This window comes from Hydra vulgaris, chromosome 11, assembly GCF_038396675.1.
Source record: "Hydra vulgaris chromosome 11, alternate assembly HydraT2T_AEP".
NCBI lineage: Eukaryota > Metazoa > Cnidaria > Hydrozoa > Anthoathecata > Hydridae > Hydra > Hydra vulgaris.
Window position 1 is genome coordinate 24,224,094 of NC_088930.1, and position 26,282 is coordinate 24,250,375.

The 26,282-nt window shown below is 32.2% G+C and overlaps 1 protein-coding gene across 1 annotated transcript in view; it reads right to left on the reverse strand.

Moving 5' to 3' along the window:
* Nucleotides 1–26,282, reverse strand: part of LOC100212348 (phosphatidylinositol phosphatase PTPRQ) — a 268,145-nt gene that overhangs the window by 68,186 nt on the left and 173,677 nt on the right. The window contains exons 4-13 of the mRNA XM_065810526.1: nucleotides 20,984–21,262; nucleotides 20,508–20,795; nucleotides 16,657–16,935; nucleotides 16,181–16,468; nucleotides 12,330–12,608; nucleotides 11,854–12,141; nucleotides 8,003–8,281; nucleotides 7,527–7,814; nucleotides 3,676–3,954; nucleotides 3,199–3,486 (exon numbers count right to left, since the gene is read on the reverse strand). Of these exons, the coding sequence (XP_065666598.1) occupies nucleotides 3,199–3,486; nucleotides 3,676–3,954; nucleotides 7,527–7,814; nucleotides 8,003–8,281; nucleotides 11,854–12,141; nucleotides 12,330–12,608; nucleotides 16,181–16,468; nucleotides 16,657–16,935; nucleotides 20,508–20,795; nucleotides 20,984–21,262 (2,835 nt within the window). The remainder of the gene's footprint in view (nucleotides 1–3,198; nucleotides 3,487–3,675; nucleotides 3,955–7,526; nucleotides 7,815–8,002; nucleotides 8,282–11,853; nucleotides 12,142–12,329; nucleotides 12,609–16,180; nucleotides 16,469–16,656; nucleotides 16,936–20,507; nucleotides 20,796–20,983; nucleotides 21,263–26,282) is intronic.

Here is a 26,282-nt window from a genome sequence, read left to right on the forward strand (position 1 = left end):
ATAAAATACTGCAAAATTAAAAATTTTTCTATAGGCAAAGATGTGTTTTAATAACTTAAAAGGAATGGAAAATGCATTAAAATTCATTTGAAAGTATAAAACGCTAATGTCATTTTATTAAAAAACTCTTTCAAAACTTTAAGGTAACTATCCACTCAAAAAAGTAAGTTTAAAAGAAGATAGCTCAAAATATATAAATAAATAGAACAAATTAAAATAATAAATCATATATTCAGGGCAAAAATACGGAAAACAAAGTTTTTGAGGTGATCGAAGAGTGCAATTTATAAAAAGCAAAAAATAACTGATTAAGCACCACACAAAATAATTAACTGCTTTATCTCTTTCATAGATTGAAATAAAATAGGAAAGACTATTTTAGTGAAATATGTCTGAAAAAGCTCTAAAAATAAAAAAAAAATCAATAAACGTGTTTTATAACAAAGTAAATGTACATAGATAAAGCGAAAATATATATAAAAACCTACTCTATAGAAAAATTATCACATTCAAAATAACTTCATTAAAAAGACAGTTTATGCAAAGTATAAGAAAAATCGGTTTAAGAAATTTTATTACCAATTCTTTTATCATTCCTGAAGGAAAAGCCCTTAAAAATATAAGTTGATCAACAAAAAGAAAAACATGATAAAAAAAAAAAAGATGTAAAGTTGCAAGGTGAAAAAACAAAAACTTTAGTTACCAATAAGATTTAAGTAACTTTTTATTTAACTACTTAAACAAGAGTTTGAGAAAGTTCACTAAATAAAACAAAACTAATATAATAATGACTGCGTACCATCTTCTTGTGTAGTATTTTCTATAGCAGCTCCTACTAAACCATTGCCAACTTGATTACGAGTCGAACTAGAAGAAGAGTTCTTTGCAAATAGTTCTGCGTTATCCTCACGAGAGGTAATAAGATCAGTCCCATGAATGAGAGATATGCTATGTTAGACCTACTTTTGTTGATGATGCTGTTGAAGATTTTCCAAAAGTCTCTAGAGTCTAACTTCTGAGATTAGACGCGAGATTTAGTGAACTGAGACTAATTGAGCTTAGCATCAGACAGTACCTTTTTACATCAATTTCTCGCAATAGTAAATAGGCGTTTGTTTTCAAAAGAGTTGTTCTTTTAAAAAAGATGAAAAAAATGAATACAATTAGATATTGCAGCGGCACAAGCAGGTGAAAACCATGGAGTAGAATGAGGCTCGACCGAAAAGATGAAATAAAAGCATTCATTGCTGCCTGGATCCAGGAGGTCATGAAGGAGGCGCATTTATCAGCGGAGAGAAAAAAAGACAACAACTAAGGGACCATCACAAAAAAAATCACAAAAAGAATCCCAGTCAGCTTTAGACTAGTAGTAAGTAGTGCGATGATAGGGCGAGTTCGAAGAAGAAGTACGAGATGAAAGATTTATAAAAGTCATCAAATGGTCAGAACCACTTTGAGGGAGAAAAAGGAGAAACTGAACTCAAACTAGGGTCAGAGACAAGACACAAATCAAACAGCGAAGGTAAGTGATTAGGGATGTCTGGAAAATGAGTCACAAAGTTAATTACCTGAGTAAGAGATTGACAAATGCAAGAGTTATGGACTTTAGTGCTAGCAGGGTTAGTGGTGTTAGAGCCAAGCCGTTCGGTGCGATGAGCATTAAAGTCACCATAAACAACAGTATTGGCAAAGGGGTGAAGAGAAAGGGCATCCTTAATTTCATCAGAAATTACATCTAAAAGAGTGCAGTCTTGAGAAGAAGAACAACAACAATAAAGTACAAAGAAAAAGGTGATAGAGTAAAGAGAAGCTAAGCGGAAGCACATAAAAGAATGGTCAAAGGATTCAAACCTGATTTCTAAACAAATTGGTGAACTTATGCGTAAGTATACCCCCAAGCCAAGCATGTGACTATTGGACTCTTTGCAAATCGATGGATAGTACCCATCAATATGAGATTTGAAGAAAGAACAGCCGAATTTAAAATAGTTTCACAAAGAGCAAGCAACTCTAGTGAACTTTGTAAGGTTCAACTGATGGAAGGTTACTTGCAAGTCCAAGAATATTTGTTAAGGATATACTGAAACAACTAGGTGGTTGGGATGCTTTTTTATGTTTAATAGTTTTGGTGACTTTGGGCATGATTTGAGTATAAAGAGAACTTGACTCATTCCTAAACAGAGCACGGCACACCAAGCGATGAGCTATGCAGTTGTTTCAGTCTCGTTAATTAACACAAAGCCAAATAACGAAGAGCTCCTTTTGCGGCCTCGACAACGCACACCAAAAGCATTAACAGGGAAGCCATCCATGCGCAACATGGCACTGTTATTACTCTGATATTTTACAGCTGTTGAAGGAATCAGCCTCTTTAAGAGCTACCACTACCAGCAGGTCTCAGAACCATTAGACTGAGTTTTAGAGTTGTAGCCTCGTTAGGAGATTACAGGAAGAGTTGCATAACCTTTACTCAACCAAGAACTAACTATATTAGAAACTTTAATTTTATGGTTAAACTATAAAAACTAACGAAGAATCGTTTTTTAAATTTTGAAGATATTTTTTGTAAACAAAAATTAAATTATTTTGGACTCAAGACATATTCATGATTTTTTTAGACTCAAGATGCTGAAATACGTTAAATCATCTTCATGATTTAATGGATGTCAAAAAAATAATAATAATAATAACATTGTGGCGTGACATAAAAACATCAAAATAAAACACACAAAAAAAAGTAATTCTAATATTTATTAATTATATAAAGTTTGTCAAGTTGTTTATGTTGAAATTTGGACCAACTACCGATAAATATTAAAAATACATTCAAAACATAGTTACCAACAATACACTATCACAGTTACTAACAATACACTACCATAGTTACCAACAATACACTATCATAGTTAGCAACAAAATACTATCATAGTTACCAACAAACTATTTCAATCTTTTATCTCAAGCTACTTTTAACTTATACTTATCTACCTTTTTGGATCATTTCTTCAAATTTATTTCTACCTAGTATATTTAAGTGCATTCTATTTGAACATTTTCTTTTTTACTTAAGTACATTTCATTTGAACATTTTATTTTTTATTAGAACATTTTTAAAATATATTTTACTTAAACGTTTAAATAATTGTTTTATAAAGTTTATTATTTAAAGTAAATGCAAAATATAAAATGAATACGCACCATCTTCTTGTGTAGTACTTTCTCCCGCAGCTCCTACTAAACCTTTGCCAACTTGATTACAGGGATAAACTAAGAAAGTGTAGTTTGTATATTTACTTAAATTTGTAGCAACATAAAAAGTTGATGGTGTTTTAACCTCTACCAGATCTGTTAAAGAACTATTGTAAGTCACATTGTAACTTTCAATAATTCCATTCTGTAACAAAAGTTCAGGTGGATCCCATGTTAAATAAATCGATGTTGAAGATTTAGAAATAACTTTTAAATTTAATGGTGCTCCATCAGGTTCTATAAGATATTTGTTATTAGGAAAAAATAAAAACACTTTTGAAAAAAAAAAAAAAAAACACAAACTCGGAAAACACAAAAAACACAAATTGAAAAACATAAAAAACACAAACTGAACAAATTTATAAACAAACAATTGTGCTTAATTTGTAACACATCAACTTTAATTTGCATTAAGAATAAAATTACCGGAAGGAAGTGTTCTACTAGAAATATTACTCATAGTACCATTACCAGCACTTGTAAAAGGTTGAACATGGAAGTCATACATAACAAATTCTTCAAGACTTTCAACACACAAAGAAGGATTTTGAGTACTAAGTGCATGTGTGTCGTTCGGAAACATTTCTGATTTATAAAAAACATAATATGAAACGATTCCATTCGTAATATTTGGTTTCATCCATGACAAACATACTGACTTCTTAGATACACTGTTGACATTTAAAAAATTGACGGATTCAGGGACTAAAAAAAGAAAATACATATAATGCAATAAATACAGCGTATATATACACAAATACATAAAAAAAAGTTTATTGCTTTCGATTTTATTGTGTAAAAAATATGGTTTTTTTTTTCAAAGATGATAAAGGTGTATTTTTACAAGTTTTTAATAACATATATATTTTTTTATCATCTTTGACTGGAGTAGACCCCTAAAACTTTGGGGAGATCAACAATTTAAATAAATGTGAAAAGGAAAAAAGAGTATGGTTGCAAGGTGAAAATACAAATACTCTAAGTTATAAAAAAAAATTTGTCATGATAGTGTTTGTAGAAAAGAGAAAGAGATGCAACTTTACGACGATGGGAGAGAGGCTCAAGCTTGGCAGATAAAGCGGGTCCACCTATGTTTATAACAGGTTTTTAGACCTTGTCTAGAACAGGAAGAGCATCATTAGAAGAACCAGCTTAAGTATGACAACAGTATTCCATACATGGGCAAATAAGAAATTTGTAGAGCAAGAGAATGGAATCAGAAGTAAGAAAATGGCGAGCACAATAAAAAGAAGTAACATTAGCAGATGCTAACTTAGCAATCGGCTGTATATATGGTTTCCATGAGAGGTCAGTAGTAAAAGATAATCCAAGAAGTCGTAAAAGAAGAGAACTCAGTGAAAAGGTTGCTATTCATCAATATAGGAATGTTGACAGTATGGCAATAGTCGATTAAAGTAAATAACTGAGTTTTGCTAGACTTAAATTTCACAAGCCACTGCAAGCCCTATTCTGTTAATAAAGTGAGATCAGATTCAAGATCGGCTGTCTGTTCTAAGTGATCAAAAAGAGAAGATTCTTTGTCAAGACAGCAGTATAAAGTGTTAGAAATTTGATGATCAAAGACTCAAAGACCTTGTTAATAACAGAAAGAAGACCGATCGGACATACGTTGGATGGGTCAGAATGTTCTCCGGAGTTTTTAAAAATCGGAAACACGGATGCCGTTTTCCAGCAAGCGGGAAAACAAAATTCAGCCAGGTACTTATTAAATAGTTTAGAGAGAAGTGAGTGTATCTAAGAAAGTTCTGGAGTACACTTTTGTAAGACTATGACAGGAATGTTGTTTGGGCCACAAGCTGTGTAAGAGTTTAATTGAGATATGACTTTAGCAACGAAAGCTGGAGTGATTTGAATGTCTAAAAATGGGTTAACCTGTTTAATTGAATTGGAAGGAAGAGTATAGATTCACGAATAAGATTCACGAACTAGAAGAAGAGTTCTTTGCAAATAGTTCTGCGTTATCCTCACGAGAGGTAATAAGATCAGTCCCATGAATGAGAGATATGCTATGTTAGACCTACTTTTGTTGATGATGCTGTTGAAGATTTTCCAAAAGTCTCTAGAGTCTAACTTCTGAGATTAGACGCGAGATTTAGTGAACTGAGACTAATTGAGCTTAGCATCAGACAGTACCTTTTTACATCAATTTCTCGCAATAGTAAATAGGCGTTTGTTTTCAAAAGAGTTGTTCTTTTAAAAAAGATGAAAAAAATGAATACAATTAGATATTGCAGCGGCACAAGCAGGTGAAAACCATGGAGTAGAATGAGGCTCGACCGAAAAGATGAAATAAAAGCATTCATTGCTGCCTGGATCCAGGAGGTCATGAAGGAGGCGCATTTATCAGCGGAGAGAAAAAAAGACAACAACTAAGGGACCATCACAAAAAAAATCACAAAAAGAATCCCAGTCAGCTTTAGACTAGTAGTAAGTAGTGCGATGATAGGGCGAGTTCGAAGAAGAAGTACGAGATGAAAGATTTATAAAAGTCATCAAATGGTCAGAACCACTTTGAGGGAGAAAAAGGAGAAACTGAACTCAAACTAGGGTCAGAGACAAGACACAAATCAAACAGCGAAGGTAAGTGATTAGGGATGTCTGGAAAATGAGTCACAAAGTTAATTACCTGAGTAAGAGATTGACAAATGCAAGAGTTATGGACTTTAGTGCTAGCAGGGTTAGTGGTGTTAGAGCCAAGCCGTTCGGTGCGATGAGCATTAAAGTCACCATAAACAACAGTATTGGCAAAGGGGTGAAGAGAAAGGGCATCCTTAATTTCATCAGAAATTACATCTAAAAGAGTGCAGTCTTGAGAAGAAGAACAACAACAATAAAGTACAAAGAAAAAGGTGATAGAGTAAAGAGAAGCTAAGCGGAAGCACATAAAAGAATGGTCAAAGGATTCAAACCTGATTTCTAAACAAATTGGTGAACTTATGCGTAAGTATACCCCCAAGCCAAGCATGTGACTATTGGACTCTTTGCAAATCGATGGATAGTACCCATCAATATGAGATTTGAAGAAAGAACAGCCGAATTTAAAATAGTTTCACAAAGAGCAAGCAACTCTAGTGAACTTTGTAAGGTTCAACTGATGGAAGGTTACTTGCAAGTCCAAGAATATTTGTTAAGGATATACTGAAACAACTAGGTGGTTGGGATGCTTTTTTATGTTTAATAGTTTTGGTGACTTTGGGCATGATTTGAGTATAAAGAGAACTTGACTCATTCCTAAACAGAGCACGGCACACCAAGCGATGAGCTATGCAGTTGTTTCAGTCTCGTTAATTAACACAAAGCCAAATAACGAAGAGCTCCTTTTGCGGCCTCGACAACGCACACCAAAAGCATTAACAGGGAAGCCATCCATGCGCAACATGGCACTGTTATTACTCTGATATTTTACAGCTGTTGAAGGAATCAGCCTCTTTAAGAGCTACCACTACCAGCAGGTCTCAGAACCATTAGACTGAGTTTTAGAGTTGTAGCCTCGTTAGGAGATTACAGGAAGAGTTGCATAACCTTTACTCAACCAAGAACTAACTATATTAGAAACTTTAATTTTATGGTTAAACTATAAAAACTAACGAAGAATCGTTTTTTAAATTTTGAAGATATTTTTTGTAAACAAAAATTAAATTATTTTGGACTCAAGACATATTCATGATTTTTTTAGACTCAAGATGCTGAAATACGTTAAATCATCTTCATGATTTAATGGATGTCAAAAAAATAATAATAATAATAACATTGTGGCGTGACATAAAAACATCAAAATAAAACACACAAAAAAAAGTAATTCTAATATTTATTAATTATATAAAGTTTGTCAAGTTGTTTATGTTGAAATTTGGACCAACTACCGATAAATATTAAAAATACATTCAAAACATAGTTACCAACAATACACTATCACAGTTACTAACAATACACTACCATAGTTACCAACAATACACTATCATAGTTAGCAACAAAATACTATCATAGTTACCAACAAACTATTTCAATCTTTTATCTCAAGCTACTTTTAACTTATACTTATCTACCTTTTTGGATCATTTCTTCAAATTTATTTCTACCTAGTATATTTAAGTGCATTCTATTTGAACATTTTCTTTTTTACTTAAGTACATTTCATTTGAACATTTTATTTTTTATTAGAACATTTTTAAAATATATTTTACTTAAACGTTTAAATAATTGTTTTATAAAGTTTATTATTTAAAGTAAATGCAAAATATAAAATGAATACGCACCATCTTCTTGTGTAGTACTTTCTCCCGCAGCTCCTACTAAACCTTTGCCAACTTGATTACAGGGATAAACTAAGAAAGTGTAGTTTGTATATTTACTTAAATTTGTAGCAACATAAAAAGTTGATGGTGTTTTAACCTCTACCAGATCTGTTAAAGAACTATTGTAAGTCACATTGTAACTTTCAATAATTCCATTCTGTAACAAAAGTTCAGGTGGATCCCATGTTAAATAAATCGATGTTGAAGATTTAGAAATAACTTTTAAATTTAATGGTGCTCCATCAGGTTCTATAAGATATTTGTTATTAGGAAAAAATAAAAACACTTTTGAAAAAAAAAAAAAAAACACAAACTCGGAAAACACAAAAAACACAAATTGAAAAACATAAAAAACACAAACTGAACAAATTTATAAACAAACAATTGTGCTTAATTTGTAACACATCAACTTTAATTTGCATTAAGAATAAAATTACCGGAAGGAAGTGTTCTACTAGAAATATTACTCATAGTACCATTACCAGCACTTGTAAAAGGTTGAACATGGAAGTCATACATAACAAATTCTTCAAGACTTTCAACACACAAAGAAGGATTTTGAGTACTAAGTGCATGTGTGTCGTTCGGAAACATTTCTGATTTATAAAAAACATAATATGAAACGATTCCATTCGTAATATTTGGTTTCATCCATGACAAACATACTGACTTCTTAGATACACTGTTGACATTTAAAAAATTGACGGATTCAGGGACTAAAAAAAGAAAATACATATAATGCAATAAATACAGCGTATATATACACAAATACATAAAAAAAAGTTTATTGCTTTCGATTTTATTGTGTAAAAAATATGGTTTTTTTTTTCAAAGATGATAAAGGTGTATTTTTACAAGTTTTTAATAACATATATATTTTTTTATCATCTTTGACTGGAGTAGACCCCTAAAACTTTGGGGAGATCAACAATTTAAATAAATGTGAAAAGGAAAAAAGAGTATGGTTGCAAGGTGAAAATACAAATACTCTAAGTTATAAAAAAAAATTTGTCATGATAGTGTTTGTAGAAAAGAGAAAGAGATGCAACTTTACGACGATGGGAGAGAGGCTCAAGCTTGGCAGATAAAGCGGGTCCACCTATGTTTATAACAGGTTTTTAGACCTTGTCTAGAACAGGAAGAGCATCATTAGAAGAACCAGCTTAAGTATGACAACAGTATTCCATACATGGGCAAATAAGAAATTTGTAGAGCAAGAGAATGGAATCAGAAGTAAGAAAATGGCGATCACAATAAAAAGAAGTAACATTAGCAGATGCTAACTTAGCAATCGGCTGTATATATGGTTTCCATGAGAGGTCAGTAGTAAAAGATAATCCAAGAAGTCGTAAAAGAAGAGAACTCAGTGAAAAGGTTGCTATTCATCAATATAGGAATGTTGACAGTATGGCAATAGTCGATTAAAGTAAATAACTGAGTTTTGCTAGACTTAAATTTCACAAGCCACTGCAAGCCCTATTCTGTTAATAAAGTGAGATCAGATTCAAGATCGGCTGTCTGTTCTAAGTGATCAAAAAGAGAAGATTCTTTGTCAAGACAGCAGTATAAAGTGTTAGAAATTTGATGATCAAAGACTCAAAGACCTTGTTAATAACAGAAAGAAGACCGATCGGACATACGTTGGATGGGTCAGAATGTTCTCCGGAGTTTTTAAAAATCGGAAACACGGATGCCGTTTTCCAGCAAGCGGGAAAACAAAATTCAGCCAGGTACTTATTAAATAGTTTAGAGAGAAGTGAGTGTATCTAAGAAAGTTCTGGAGTACACTTTTGTAAGACTATGACAGGAATGTTGTTTGGGCCACAAGCTGTGTAAGAGTTTAATTGAGATATGACTTTAGCAACGAAAGCTGGAGTGATTTGAATGTCTAAAAATGGGTTAACCTGTTTAATTGAATTGGAAGGAAGAGTATAGATTCACGAATAAGATTCACGAACTAGAAGAAGAGTTCTTTGCAAATAGTTCTGCGTTATCCTCACGAGAGGTAATAAGATCAGTCCCATGAATGAGAGATATGCTATGTTAGACCTACTTTTGTTGATGATGCTGTTGAAGATTTTCCAAAAGTCTCTAGAGTCTAACTTCTGAGATTAGACGCGAGATTTAGTGAACTGAGACTAATTGAGCTTAGCATCAGACAGTACCTTTTTACATCAATTTCTCGCAATAGTAAATAGGCGTTTGTTTTCAAAAGAGTTGTTCTTTTAAAAAAGATGAAAAAAATGAATACAATTAGATATTGCAGCGGCACAAGCAGGTGAAAACCATGGAGTAGAATGAGGCTCGACCGAAAAGATGAAATAAAGGCATTCATTGCTGCCTGGATCCAGGAGGTCATGAAGGAGGCGCATTTATCAGCGGAGAGAAAAAAAGACAACAACTAAAGGACCATCACAAAAAAAATCACAAAAAGAATCCCAGTCAGCTTTAGACTAGTAGTAAGTAGTGCGATGATAGGGCGAGTTCGAAGAAGAAGTACGAGATGAAAGATTTATAAAAGTCATCAAATGGTCAGAACCACTTTGAGGGAGAAAAAGGAGAAACTGAACTCAAACTAGGGTCAGAGACAAGACACAAATCAAACAGCGAAGGTAAGTGATTAGGGATGTCTGGAAAATGAGTCACAAAGTTAATTACCTGAGTAAGAGATTGACAAATGCAAGAGTTATGGACTTTAGTGCTAGCAGGGTTAGTGGTGTTAGAGCCAAGCCGTTCGGTGCGATGAGCATTAAAGTCACCATAAACAACAGTATTGGCAAAGGGGTGAAGAGAAAGGGCATCCTTAATTTCATCAGAAATTACATCTAAAAGAGTGCAGTCTTGAGAAGAAGAACAACAACAATAAAGTACAAAGAAAAAGGTGATAGAGTAAAGAGAAGCTAAGCGGAAGCACATAAAAGAATGGTCAAAGGATTCAAACCTGATTTCTAAACAAATTGGTGAACTTATGCGTAAGTATACCCCCAAGCCAAGCATGTGACTATTGGACTCTTTGCAAATCGATGGATAGTACCCATCAATATGAGATTTGAAGAAAGAACAGCCGAATTTAAAATAGTTTCACAAAGAGCAAGCAACTCTAGTGAACTTTGTAAGGTTCAACTGATGGAAGGTTACTTGCAAGTCCAAGAATATTTGTTAAGGATATACTGAAACAACTAGGTGGTTGGGATGCTTTTTTATGTTTAATAGTTTTGGTGACTTTGGGCATGATTTGAGTATAAAGAGAACTTGACTCATTCCTAAACAGAGCACGGCACACCAAGCGATGAGCTATGCAGTTGTTTCAGTCTCGTTAATTAACACAAAGCCAAATAACGAAGAGCTCCTTTTGCGGCCTCGACAACGCACACCAAAAGCATTAACAGGGAAGCCATCCATGCGCAACATGGCACTGTTATTACTCTGATATTTTACAGCTGTTGAAGGAATCAGCCTCTTTAAGAGCTACCACTACCAGCAGGTCTCAGAACCATTAGACTGAGTTTTAGAGTTGTAGCCTCGTTAGGAGATTACAGGAAGAGTTGCATAACCTTTACTCAACCAAGAACTAACTATATTAGAAACTTTAATTTTATGGTTAAACTATAAAAACTAACGAAGAATCGTTTTTTAAATTTTGAAGATATTTTTTGTAAACAAAAATTAAATTATTTTGGACTCAAGACATATTCATGATTTTTTTAGACTCAAGATGCTGAAATACGTTAAATCATCTTCATGATTTAATGGATGTCAAAAAAATAATAATAATAATAACATTGTGGCGTGACATAAAAACATCAAAATAAAACACACAAAAAAAAGTAATTCTAATATTTATTAATTATATAAAGTTTGTCAAGTTGTTTATGTTGAAATTTGGACCAACTACCGATAAATATTAAAAATACATTCAAAACATAGTTACCAACAATACACTATCACAGTTACTAACAATACACTACCATAGTTACCAACAATACACTATCATAGTTAGCAACAAAATACTATCATAGTTACCAACAAACTATTTCAATCTTTTATCTCAAGCTACTTTTAACTTATACTTATCTACCTTTTTGGATCATTTCTTCAAATTTATTTCTACCTAGTATATTTAAGTGCATTCTATTTGAACATTTTCTTTTTTACTTAAGTACATTTCATTTGAACATTTTATTTTTTATTAGAACATTTTTAAAATATATTTTACTTAAACGTTTAAATAATTGTTTTATAAAGTTTATTATTTAAAGTAAATGCAAAATATAAAATGAATACGCACCATCTTCTTGTGTAGTACTTTCTCCCGCAGCTCCTACTAAACCTTTGCCAACTTGATTACAGGGATAAACTAAGAAAGTGTAGTTTGTATATTTACTTAAATTTGTAGCAACATAAAAAGTTGATGGTGTTTTAACCTCTACCAGATCTGTTAAAGAACTATTGTAAGTCACATTGTAACTTTCAATAATTCCATTCTGTAACAAAAGTTCAGGTGGATCCCATGTTAAATAAATCGATGTTGAAGATTTAGAAATAACTTTTAAATTTAATGGTGCTCCATCAGGTTCTATAAGATATTTGTTATTAGGAAAAAATAAAAACACTTTTGAAAAAAAAAAAAAAAACACAAACTCGGAAAACACAAAAAACACAAATTGAAAAACATAAAAAACACAAACTGAACAAATTTATAAACAAACAATTGTGCTTAATTTGTAACACATCAACTTTAATTTGCATTAAGAATAAAATTACCGGAAGGAAGTGTTCTACTAGAAATATTACTCATAGTACCATTACCAGCACTTGTAAAAGGTTGAACATGGAAGTCATACATAACAAATTCTTCAAGACTTTCAACACACAAAGAAGGATTTTGAGTACTAAGTGCATGTGTGTCGTTCGGAAACATTTCTGATTTATAAAAAACATAATATGAAACGATTCCATTCGTAATATTTGGTTTCATCCATGACAAACATACTGACTTCTTAGATACACTGTTGACATTTAAAAAATTGACGGATTCAGGGACTAAAAAAAGAAAATACATATAATGCAATAAATACAGCGTATATATACACAAATACATAAAAAAAAGTTTATTGCTTTCGATTTTATTGTGTAAAAAATATGGTTTTTTTTTTCAAAGATGATAAAGGTGTATTTTTACAAGTTTTTAATAACATATATATTTTTTTATCATCTTTGACTGGAGTAGACCCCTAAAACTTTGGGGAGATCAACAATTTAAATAAATGTGAAAAGGAAAAAAGAGTATGGTTGCAAGGTGAAAATACAAATACTCTAAGTTATAAAAAAAAATTTGTCATGATAGTGTTTGTAGAAAAGAGAAAGAGATGCAACTTTACGACGATGGGAGAGAGGCTCAAGCTTGGCAGATAAAGCGGGTCCACCTATGTTTATAACAGGTTTTTAGACCTTGTCTAGAACAGGAAGAGCATCATTAGAAGAACCAGCTTAAGTATGACAACAGTATTCCATACATGGGCAAATAAGAAATTTGTAGAGCAAGAGAATGGAATCAGAAGTAAGAAAATGGCGAGCACAATAAAAAGAAGTAACATTAGCAGATGCTAACTTAGCAATCGGCTGTATATATGGTTTCCATGAGAGGTCAGTAGTAAAAGATAATCCAAGAAGTCGTAAAAGAAGAGAACTCAGTGAAAAGGTTGCTATTCATCAATATAGGAATGTTGACAGTATGGCAATAGTCGATTAAAGTAAATAACTGAGTTTTGCTAGACTTAAATTTCACAAGCCACTGCAAGCCCTATTCTGTTAATAAAGTGAGATCAGATTCAAGATCGGCTGTCTGTTCTAAGTGATCAAAAAGAGAAGATTCTTTGTCAAGACAGCAGTATAAAGTGTTAGAAATTTGATGATCAAAGACTCAAAGACCTTGTTAATAACAGAAAGAAGACCGATCGGACATACGTTGGATGGGTCAGAATGTTCTCCGGAGTTTTTAAAAATCGGAAACACGGATGCCGTTTTCCAGCAAGCGGGAAAACAAAATTCAGCCAGGTACTTATTAAATAGTTTAGAGAGAAGTGAGTGTATCTAAGAAAGTTCTGGAGTACACTTTTGTAAGACTATGACAGGAATGTTGTTTGGGCCACAAGCTGTGTAAGAGTTTAATTGAGATATGACTTTAGCAACGAAAGCTGGAGTGATTTGAATGTCTAAAAATGGGTTAACCTGTTTAATTGAATTGGAAGGAAGAGTATAGATTCACGAATAAGATTCACGAACTAGAAGAAGAGTTCTTTGCAAATAGTTCTGCGTTATCCTCACGAGAGGTAATAAGATCAGTCCCATGAATGAGAGATATGCTATGTTAGACCTACTTTTGTTGATGATGCTGTTGAAGATTTTCCAAAAGTCTCTAGAGTCTAACTTCTGAGATTAGACGCGAGATTTAGTGAACTGAGACTAATTGAGCTTAGCATCAGACAGTACCTTTTTACATCAATTTCTCGCAATAGTAAATAGGCGTTTGTTTTCAAAAGAGTTGTTCTTTTAAAAAAGATGAAAAAAATGAATACAATTAGATATTGCAGCGGCACAAGCAGGTGAAAACCATGGAGTAGAATGAGGCTCGACCGAAAAGATGAAATAAAAGCATTCATTGCTGCCTGGATCCAGGAGGTCATGAAGGAGGCGCATTTATCAGCGGAGAGAAAAAAAGACAACAACTAAGGGACCATCACAAAAAAAATCACAAAAAGAATCCCAGTCAGCTTTAGACTAGTAGTAAGTAGTGCGATGATAGGGCGAGTTCGAAGAAGAAGTACGAGATGAAAGATTTATAAAAGTCATCAAATGGTCAGAACCACTTTGAGGGAGAAAAAGGAGAAACTGAACTCAAACTAGGGTCAGAGACAAGACACAAATCAAACAGCGAAGGTAAGTGATTAGGGATGTCTGGAAAATGAGTCACAAAGTTAATTACCTGAGTAAGAGATTGACAAATGCAAGAGTTATGGACTTTAGTGCTAGCAGGGTTAGTGGTGTTAGAGCCAAGCCGTTCGGTGCGATGAGCATTAAAGTCACCATAAACAACAGTATTGGCAAAGGGGTGAAGAGAAAGGGCATCCTTAATTTCATCAGAAATTACATCTAAAAGAGTGCAGTCTTGAGAAGAAGAACAACAACAATAAAGTACAAAGAAAAAGGTGATAGAGTAAAGAGAAGCTAAGCGGAAGCACATAAAAGAATGGTCAAAGGATTCAAACCTGATTTCTAAACAAATTGGTGAACTTATGCGTAAGTATACCCCCAAGCCAAGCATGTGACTATTGGACTCTTTGCAAATCGATGGATAGTACCCATCAATATGAGATTTGAAGAAAGAACAGCCGAATTTAAAATAGTTTCACAAAGAGCAAGCAACTCTAGTGAACTTTGTAAGGTTCAACTGATGGAAGGTTACTTGCAAGTCCAAGAATATTTGTTAAGGATATACTGAAACAACTAGGTGGTTGGGATGCTTTTTTATGTTTAATAGTTTTGGTGACTTTGGGCATGATTTGAGTATAAAGAGAACTTGACTCATTCCTAAACAGAGCACGGCACACCAAGCGATGAGCTATGCAGTTGTTTCAGTCTCGTTAATTAACACAAAGCCAAATAACGAAGAGCTCCTTTTGCGGCCTCGACAACGCACACCAAAAGCATTAACAGGGAAGCCATCCATGCGCAACATGGCACTGTTATTACTCTGATATTTTACAGCTGTTGAAGGAATCAGCCTCTTTAAGAGCTACCACTACCAGCAGGTCTCAGAACCATTAGACTGAGTTTTAGAGTTGTAGCCTCGTTAGGAGATTACAGGAAGAGTTGCATAACCTTTACTCAACCAAGAACTAACTATATTAGAAACTTTAATTTTATGGTTAAACTATAAAAACTAACGAAGAATCGTTTTTTAAATTTTGAAGATATTTTTTGTAAACAAAAATTAAATTATTTTGGACTCAAGACATATTCATGATTTTTTTAGACTCAAGATGCTGAAATACGTTAAATCATCTTCATGATTTAATGGATGTCAAAAAAATAATAATAATAATAACATTGTGGCGTGACATAAAAACATCAAAATAAAACACACAAAAAAAAGTAATTCTAATATTTATTAATTATATAAAGTTTGTCAAGTTGTTTATGTTGAAATTTGGACCAACTACCGATAAATATTAAAAATACATTCAAAACATAGTTACCAACAATACACTATCACAGTTACTAACAATACACTACCATAGTTACCAACAATACACTATCATAGTTAGCAACAAAATACTATCATAGTTACCAACAAACTATTTCAATCTTTTATCTCAAGCTACTTTTAACTTATACTTATCTACCTTTTTGGATCATTTCTTCAAATTTATTTCTACCTAGTATATTTAAGTGCATTCTATTTGAACATTTTCTTTTTTACTTAAGTACATTTCATTTGAACATTTTATTTTTTATTAGAACATTTTTAAAATATATTTTACTTAAACGTTTAAATAATTGTTTTATAAAGTTTATTATTTAAAGTAAATGCAAAATATAAAATGAATACGCACCATCTTCTTGTGTAGTACTTTCTCCCGCAGCTCCTACTAAACCTTTGCCAACTTGATTACAGGGATAAACTAAGAAAGTGTAGTTTGTATATTTACTTAAATTTGTAGCAACATAAAAAGTTGATGGTGTTTTAACCTCTACCAGATCTGTTAAAGAACTATTGTAAGTCACATTGTAACTTTCAATAATTCCATTCTGTAACAAAAGTTCAGGTGGATCCCATGTTAAATAAATCGATGTTGAAGATTTAGAAATAACTTTTAAATTTAATGGTGCTCCATCAGGTTCTATAAGATATTTGTTATTAGGAAAAAATAAAAACACTTTTGAAAAAAAAAAAAAAAACACAAACTCGGAAAACACAAAAAACACAAATTGAAAAACATAAAAAACACAAACTGAACAAATTTATAAACAAACAATTGTGCTTAATTTGTAACACATCAACTTTAATTTGCATTAAGAATAAAATTACCGGAAGGAAGTGTTCTACTAGAAATATTACTCATAGTACCATTACCAGCACTTGTAAAAGGTTGAACATGGAAGTCATACATAACAAATTCTTCAAGACTTTCAACACACAAAGAAGGATTTTGAGTACTAAGTGCATGTGTGTCGTTCGGAAACATTTCTGATTTATAAAAAACATAATATGAAACGATTCCATTCGTAATATTTGGTTTCATCCATGACAAACATACTGACTTCTTAGATACACTGTTGACATTTAAAAAATTGACGGATTCAGGGACTAAAAAAAGAAAATACATATAATGCAATAAATACAGCGTATATATACACAAATACATAAAAAAAAGTTTATTGCTTTCGATTTTATTGTGTAAAAAATATGGTTTTTTTTTTCAAAGATGATAAAGGTGTATTTTTACAAGTTTTTAATAACATATATATTTTTTTATCATCTTTGACTGGAGTAGACCCCTAAAACTTTGGGGAGATCAACAATTTAAATAAATGTGAAAAGGAAAAAAGAGTATGGTTGCAAGGTGAAAATACAAATACTCTAAGTTATAAAAAAAAATTTGTCATGATAGTGTTTGTAGAAAAGAGAAAGAGATGCAACTTTACGACGATGGGAGAGAGGCTCAAGCTTGGCAGATAAAGCGGGTCCACCTATGTTTATAACAGGTTTTTAGACCTTGTCTAGAACAGGAAGAGCATCATTAGAAGAACCAGCTTAAGTATGACAACAGTATTCCATACATGGGCAAATAAGAAATTTGTAGAGCAAGAGAATGGAATCAGAAGTAAGAAAATGGCGAGCACAATAAAAAGAAGTAACATTAGCAGATGCTAACTTAGCAATCGGCTGTATATATGGTTTCCATGAGAGGTCAGTAGTAAAAGATAATCCAAGAAGTCGTAAAAGAAGAGAACTCAGTGAAAAGGTTGCTATTCATCAATATAGGAATGTTGACAGTATGGCAATAGTCGATTAAAGTAAATAACTGAGTTTTGCTAGACTTAAATTTCACAAGCCACTGCAAGCCCTATTCTGTTAATAAAGTGAGATCAGATTCAAGATCGGCTGTCTGTTCTAAGTGATCAAAAAGAGAAGATTCTTTGTCAAGACAGCAGTATAAAGTGTTAGAAATTTGATGATCAAAGACTCAAAGACCTTGTTAATAACAGAAAGAAGACCGATCGGACATACGTTGGATGGGTCAGAATGTTCTCCGGAGTTTTTAAAAATCGGAAACACGGATGCCGTTTTCCAGCAAGCGGGAAAACAAAATTCAGCCAGGTACTTATTAAATAGTTTAGAGAGAAGTGAGTGTATCTAAGAAAGTTCTGGAGTACACTTTTGTAAGACTATGACAGGAATGTTGTTTGGGCCACAAGCTGTGTAAGAGTTTAATTGAGATATGACTTTAGCAACGAAAGCTGGAGTGATTTGAATGTCTAAAAATGGGTTAACCTGTTTAATTGAATTGGAAGGAAGAGTATAGATTCACGAATAAGATTCACGAACTAGAAGAAGAGTTCTTTGCAAATAGTTCTGCGTTATCCTCACGAGAGGTAATAAGATCAGTCCCATGAATGAGAGATATGCTATGTTAGACCTACTTTTGTTGATGATGCTGTTGAAGATTTTCCAAAAGTCTCTAGAGTCTAACTTCTGAGATTAGACGCGAGATTTAGTGAACTGAGACTAATTGAGCTTAGCATCAGACAGTACCTTTTTACATCAATTTCTCGCAATAGTAAATAGGCGTTTGTTTTCAAAAGAGTTGTTCTTTTAAAAAAGATGAAAAAAATGAATACAATTAGATATTGCAGCGGCACAAGCAGGTGAAAACCATGGAGTAGAATGAGGCTCGACCGAAAAGATGAAATAAAAGCATTCATTGCTGCCTGGATCCAGGAGGTCATGAAGGAGGCGCATTTATCAGCGGAGAGAAAAAAAGACAACAACTAAGGGACCATCACAAAAAAAATCACAAAAAGAATCCCAGTCAGCTTTAGACTAGTAGTAAGTAGTGCGATGATAGGGCGAGTTCGAAGAAGAAGTACGAGATGAAAGATTTATAAAAGTCATCAAATGGTCAGAACCACTTTGAGGGAGAAAAAGGAGAAACTGAACTCAAACTAGGGTCAGAGACAAGACACAAATCAAACAGCGAAGGTAAGTGATTAGGGATGTCTGGAAAATGAGTCACAAAGTTAATTACCTGAGTAAGAGATTGACAAATGCAAGAGTTATGGACTTTAGTGCTAGCAGGGTTAGTGGTGTTAGAGCCAAGCCGTTCGGTGCGATGAGCATTAAAGTCACCATAAACAACAGTATTGGCAAAGGGGTGAAGAGAAAGGGCATCCTTAATTTCATCAGAAATTACATCTAAAAGAGTGCAGTCTTGAGAAGAAGAACAACAACAATAAAGTACAAAGAAAAAGGTGATAGAGTAAAGAGAAGCTAAGCGGAAGCACATAAAAGAATGGTCAAAGGATTCAAACCTGATTTCTAAACAAATTGGTGAACTTATGCGTAAGTATACCCCCAAGCCAAGCATGTGACTATTGGACTCTTTGCAAATCGATGGATAGTACCCATCAATATGAGATTTGAAGAAAGAACAGCCGAATTTAAAATAGTTTCACAAAGAGCAAGCAACTCTAGTGAACTTTGTAAGGTTCAACTGATGGAAGGTTACTTGCAAGTCCAAGAATATTTGTTAAGGATATACTGAAACAACTAGGTGGTTGGGATGCTTTTTTATGTTTAATAGTTTTGGTGACTTTGGGCATGATTTGAGTATAAAGAGAACTTGACTCATTCCTAAACAGAGCACGGCACACCAAGCGATGAGCTATGCAGTTGTTTCAGTCTCGTTAATTAACACAAAGCCAAATAACGAAGAGCTCCTTTTGCGGCCTCGACAACGCACACCAAAAGCATTAACAGGGAAGCCGTCCATGCGCAACATGGCACTGTTATTACTCTGATATTTTACAGCTGTTGAAGGAATCAGCCTCTTTAAGAGCTACCACTACCAGCAGGTCTCAGAACCATTAGACTGAGTTTTAGAGTTGTAGCCTCGTTAGGAGATTACAGGAAGAGTTGCATAACCTTTACTCAACCAAGAACTAACTATATTAGAAACTTTAATTTTATGGTTAAACTATAAAAACTAACGAAGAATCGTTTTTTAAATTTTGAAGATATTTTTTGTAAACAAAAATTAAATTATTTTGGACTCAAGACATATTCATGATTTTTTTAGACTCAAGATGCTGAAATACGTTAAATCATCTTCATGATTTAATGGATGTCAAAAAAATAATAATAATAATAACATTGTGGCGTGACATAAAAACATCAAAATAAAACACACAAAAAAAAGTAATTCTAATATTTATTAATTATATAAAGTTTGTCAAGTTGTTTATGTTGAAATTTGGACCAACTACCGATAAATATTAAAAATACATTCAAAACATAGTTACCAACAATACACTATCACAGTTACTAACAATACACTACCATAGTTACCAACAATACACTATCATAGTTAGCAACAAAATACTATCATAGTTACCAACAAACTATTTCAATCTTTTATCTCAAGCTACTTTTAACTTATACTTATCTACCTTTTTGGATCATTTCTTCAAATTTATTTCTACCTAGTATATTTAAGTGCATTCTATTTGAACATTTTCTTTTTTACTTAAGTACATTTCATTTGAACATTTTATTTTTTATTAGAACATTTTTAAAATATATTTTACTTAAACGTTTAAATAATTGTTTTATAAAGTTTATTATTTAAAGTAAATGCAAAATATAAAATGAATACGCACCATCTTCTTGTGTAGTACTTTCTCCCGCAGCTCCTACTAAACCTTTGCCAACTTGATTACAGGGATAAACTAAGAAAGTGTAGTTTGTATATTTACTTAAATTTGTAGCAACATAAAAAGTTGATGGTGTTTTAACCTCTACCAGATCTGTTAAAGAACTATTGTAAGTCACATTGTAACTTTCAATAATTCCATTCTGTAACAAAAGTTCAGGTGGATCCCATGTTAAATAAATCGATGTTGAAGATTTAGAAATAACTTTTAAATTTAATGGTGCTCCATCAGTTTCTATAATATATTTTTTATTAGTAAAAAATAAAAAAAATTTTTAAAAAAAAAAAAAAAACACAAACTCGGAAAACACAAAAAACACAAATTGAAAAACATAAAAAACACAAACTGAACAAATTTATAAACAAACAATTGTGCTTAATTTGTAACACATCAACTTTAATTTGCATTAAGAATAAAATTACCGGAAGGAAGTGTTCTACTAGAAATATTACTCATAGTACCATTACCAGCACTTGTAAAAGGTTGAACATGGAAGTCATACATAACAAATTCTTCAAGACTTTCAACACACAAAGAAGGATTTTGAGTACTAAGTGCATGTGTGTCGTTCGGAAACATTTCTGATTTATAAAAAACATAATATGAAACGATTCCATTCGTAATATTTGGTTTCATCCATGACAAACATACTGACTTCTTAGATACACTGTTGACATTTAAAAAATTGACGGATTCAGGGACTAAAAAAAGAAAATACATATAATGCAATAAATACAGCGTATATATACACAAATACATAAAAAAAAGTTTATTGCTTTCGATTTTATTGTGTAAAAAATATGGTTTTTTTTTTCAAAGATGATAAAGGTGTATTTTTACAAGTTTTTAATAACATATATATTTTTTTATCATCTTTGACTGGAGTAGACCCCTAAAACTTTGGGGAGATCAACAATTTAAATAAATGTGAAAAGGAAAAAAGAGTATGGTTGCAAGGTGAAAATACAAATACTCTAAGTTATAAAAAAAAATTTGTCATGATAGTGTTTGTAGAAAAGAGAAAGAGATGCAACTTTACGACGATGGGAGAGAGGCTCAAGCTTGGCAGATAAAGCGGGTCCACCTATGTTTATAACAGGTTTTTAGACCTTGTCTAGAACAGGAAGAGCATCATTAGAAGAACCAGCTTAAGTATGACAACAGTATTCCATACATGGGCAAATAAGAAATTTGTAGAGCAAGAGAATGGAATCAGAAGTAAGAAAATGGCGAGCACAATAAAAAGAAGTAACATTAGCAGATGCTAACTTAGCAATCGGCTGTATATATGGTTTCCATGAGAGGTCAGTAGTAAAAGATAATCCAAGAAGTCGTAAAAGAAGAGAACTCAGTGAAAAGGTTGCTATTCATCAATATAGGAATGTTGACAGTATGGCAATAGTCGATTAAAGTAAATAACTGAGTTTTGCTAGACTTAAATTTCACAAGCCACTGCAAGCCCTATTCTGTTAATAAAGTGAGATCAGATTCAAGATCGGCTGTCTGTTCTAAGTGATCAAAAAGAGAAGATTCTTTGTCAAGACAGCAGTATAAAGTGTTAGAAATTTGATGATCAAAGACTCAAAGACCTTGTTAATAACAGAAAGAAGACCGATCGGACATACGTTGGATGGGTCAGAATGTTCTCCGGAGTTTTTAAAAATCGGAAACACGGATGCCGTTTTCCAGCAAGCGGGAAAACAAAATTCAGCCAGGTACTTATTAAATAGTTTAGAGAGAAGTGAGTGTATCTAAGAAAGTTCTGGAGTACACTTTTGTAAGACTATGACAGGAATGTTGTTTGGGCCACAAGCTGTGTAAGAGTTTAATTGAGATATGACTTTAGCAACGAAAGCTGGAGTGATTTGAATGTCTAAAAATGGGTTAACCTGTTTAATTGAATTGGAAGGAAGAGTATAGATTCACGAATAAGATTCACGAACTAGAAGAAGAGTTCTTTGCAAATAGTTCTGCGTTATCCTCACGAGAGGTAATAAGATCAGTCCCATGAATGAGAGATATGCTATGTTAGACCTACTTTTGTTGATGATGCTGTTGAAGATTTTCCAAAAGTCTCTAGAGTCTAACTTCTGAGATTAGACGCGAGATTTAGTGAACTGAGACTAATTGAGCTTAGCATCAGACAGTACCTTTTTACATCAATTTCTCGCAATAGTAAATAGGCGTTTGTTTTCAAAAGAGTTGTTCTTTTAAAAAAGATGAAAAAAATGAATACAATTAGATATTGCAGCGGCACAAGCAGGTGAAAACCATGGAGTAGAATGAGGCTCGACCGAAAAGATGAAATAAAAGCATTCATTGCTGCCTGGATCCAGGAGGTCATGAAGGAGGCGCATTTATCAGCGGAGAGAAAAAAAGACAACAACTAAGGGACCATCACAAAAAAAATCACAAAAAGAATCCCAGTCAGCTTTAGACTAGTAGTAAGTAGTGCGATGATAGGGCGAGTTCGAAGAAGAAGTACGAGATGAAAGATTTATAAAAGTCATCAAATGGTCAGAACCACTTTGAGGGAGAAAAAGGAGAAACTGAACTCAAACTAGGGTCAGAGACAAGACACAAATCAAACAGCGAAGGTAAGTGATTAGGGATGTCTGGAAAATGAGTCACAAAGTTAATTACCTGAGTAAGAGATTGACAAATGCAAGAGTTATGGACTTTAGTGCTAGCAGGGTTAGTGGTGTTAGAGCCAAGCCGTTCGGTGCGATGAGCATTAAAGTCACCATAAACAACAGTATTGGCAAAGGGGTGAAGAGAAAGGGCATCCTTAATTTCATCAGAAATTACATCTAAAAGAGTGCAGTCTTGAGAAGAAGAACAACAACAATAAAGTACAAAGAAAAAGGTGATAGAGTAAAGAGAAGCTAAGCGGAAGCACATAAAAGAATGGTCAAAGGATTCAAACCTGATTTCTAAACAAATTGGTGAACTTATGCGTAAGTATACCCCCAAGCCAAGCATGTGACTATTGGACTCTTTGCAAATCGATGGATAGTACCCATCAATATGAGATTTGAAGAAAGAACAGCCGAATTTAAAATAGTTTCACAAAGAGCAAGCAACTCTAGTGAACTTTGTAAGGTTCAACTGATGGAAGGTTACTTGCAAGTCCAAGAATATTTGTTAAGGATATACTGAAACAACTAGGTGGTTGGGATGCTTTTTTATGTTTAATAGTTTTGGTGACTTTGGGCATGATTTGAGTATAAAGAGAACTTGACTCATTCCTAAACAGAGCACGGCACACCAAGCGATGAGCTATGCACCTGCCCAAACGGTAACTCTCATGCATATTTCAATATGTCATTATTATTAAGTTTTTCATTTTTTTGCAGTATTATATATATATATATATATATATATATATATATATATATATATATATATATATATATGTATATATTTATTTTTTTTTTTATTTTACATGAGCATATATAATATATATTTTTGTATGTTAAAAATGTTTTCAATGTGCTGATGCAATTAATATAGAAACAAATTAAAAGCTTTGGTAAAATTTCCAAAGGGAACTGGAAACCAAATAGTTTCTACAAAACCAGGGGGAACCTTGTCATAACATTGTTTAAGCCAAGTTGTACAAAGAAATTTATTGCTAAGTTAAAAAGTTAATTGCTAAGTTAAAATCTTTATGTACAACTTTTTTTTGAAATATGAAAACTTCATATTTATAATCACTTTTTTTTTTATTTTATTGTATATATATATATATTTTTTTTTTTTGAATATAAATATATTTATATATATATATATGTATATATATATATTTATATATATATATATATATATATATATATATATATATATTATATATATATATATATATATATATATATATATATATATATATATATATATATATATATATATATATATATATACAGTGGCAGCCGGTAGGAGATTTGGTGGGGCCAGGAAATATTAATCGAACAATACTGCAACGCCTTGCCGTCAGCGTAATTGATACTTTGGTGTTTTTTAGAACGCCAGTGTTTTTTAATTAGTTGAGAGAGTTAAGCGCTAGCATACTTTCAAAATAAAGTATTTAATGGCATTGAATCTTTTAAACCTACGTAAAAACCAGCAAAAACTGACTATAAACTGCCCTAATAGTTTAAGTGTCTTTACTCTTTTTAAAGTAATAAAACACCGTTCAGCATCAGCACAGACATAACCAAAACAATCTCTATCAACTTTAATACTTCAGAAAATGTTTCAACCAGGTTATTTTCATGCATAAATTGGGATAGGGCATTAATTGTGCATTTATCACTAAAAAACAGCATTTTCATCGAAATGGCTAATCCTGACATCAACTTTACTTCACGTAGTATTGGTTAGTTATTTTAATATTTTATACACAATTTCGAGGAAATTTTGCCCTTTAAAATTGAAATTTTTCGGATCCAAAATTGGTTTTCGGATCCCAATGACGAGAAACGTTTAGCCAATAAACTGTCAATTTTGTTCATGTTATATAATTAATGATCCTAAACTATCGTAATAATATACTTTAAACTATTTTGTAACTATGAAATATACTTTAAACTATATTATAACTATGACTTTAGCATGATTTAAAAACTTTATCAACAGTAGTTTAGTCAAGAAGGGCTCTTAATTTTAATTACCAATCGATAAATAATAAAGAATGTAACATTACATATACATTAAACTCTCTGACAGGTTCACATAAAGTTTTCTGAGAACGATGAAAGGGTCAACAAAAACAAAAGATACTTTTAAAACATTAAAAAATTTTTAAACAAGTTTTTTAAATAATTTTTTCATAATACAACACATAATTTATTTAATTAAATCCATAATTATTATATACAACATTTACAATGTCAGTCATTAATAATAGTAAAACTCACAAGAATATTTACATTGTCAAAGATGCTTTAACGATTTCATGTAATTAAAGATAAAAACTTAACATCTGTTGGTAAGCATACATAACAGTACTTAAATGTTTATATAGTTTTAGTTATTTGGTTTCAGCTTAAACACCCCAAAAAAAAAACAATTCAATAAAATATTCTGATTATTATATTTCTATGGTAATGGTAAATGTCGAACATTTTAAAATAATCTAAACTTTGTATATTTTTTTAATTAGTGCCTTTTTGGAAGTATCAATTATTAAAGCTATACAATAAAATGTAACAGAACCACCAGTGGTACAGTTTTTGTGATTAAAAAAAAAATTTTCTTTACATCTTCTGTTAGCTGTTTGTACCTTGGTTGTATCAAACTAATAATAACACTAACTTTAAAATATTACTTGAAAACCCAGTTGAATTTTTTTGCTGATAAAAAATTCTTTAAAACTTGTGATTGATGCTTATCATCATGGTTGAAATTGGCTCTGGTTCAGCATCGATCTAATTAGCAACTTAAAAGGTAGAATAATTCAACTGCCACCAAACAATGTAAACAATTTTCAATGGCCGATTCATTATGCCACAGAAAATAATGCATAAGCTATTTGGAAAAAATAAACTTCAGCAATCCCTCATTGAGAATAGAACAAGAATTTCAAAAATACAAACAGTTTGTAGCTCTTATTATATTTGTAGAAATGACGTAAGCTTTCTCGTGTCATAATATATAAACTTGCTAAACATCGCCATACACTTGCGATACATTTATTTGATTAATACACAATAATAATTTAAT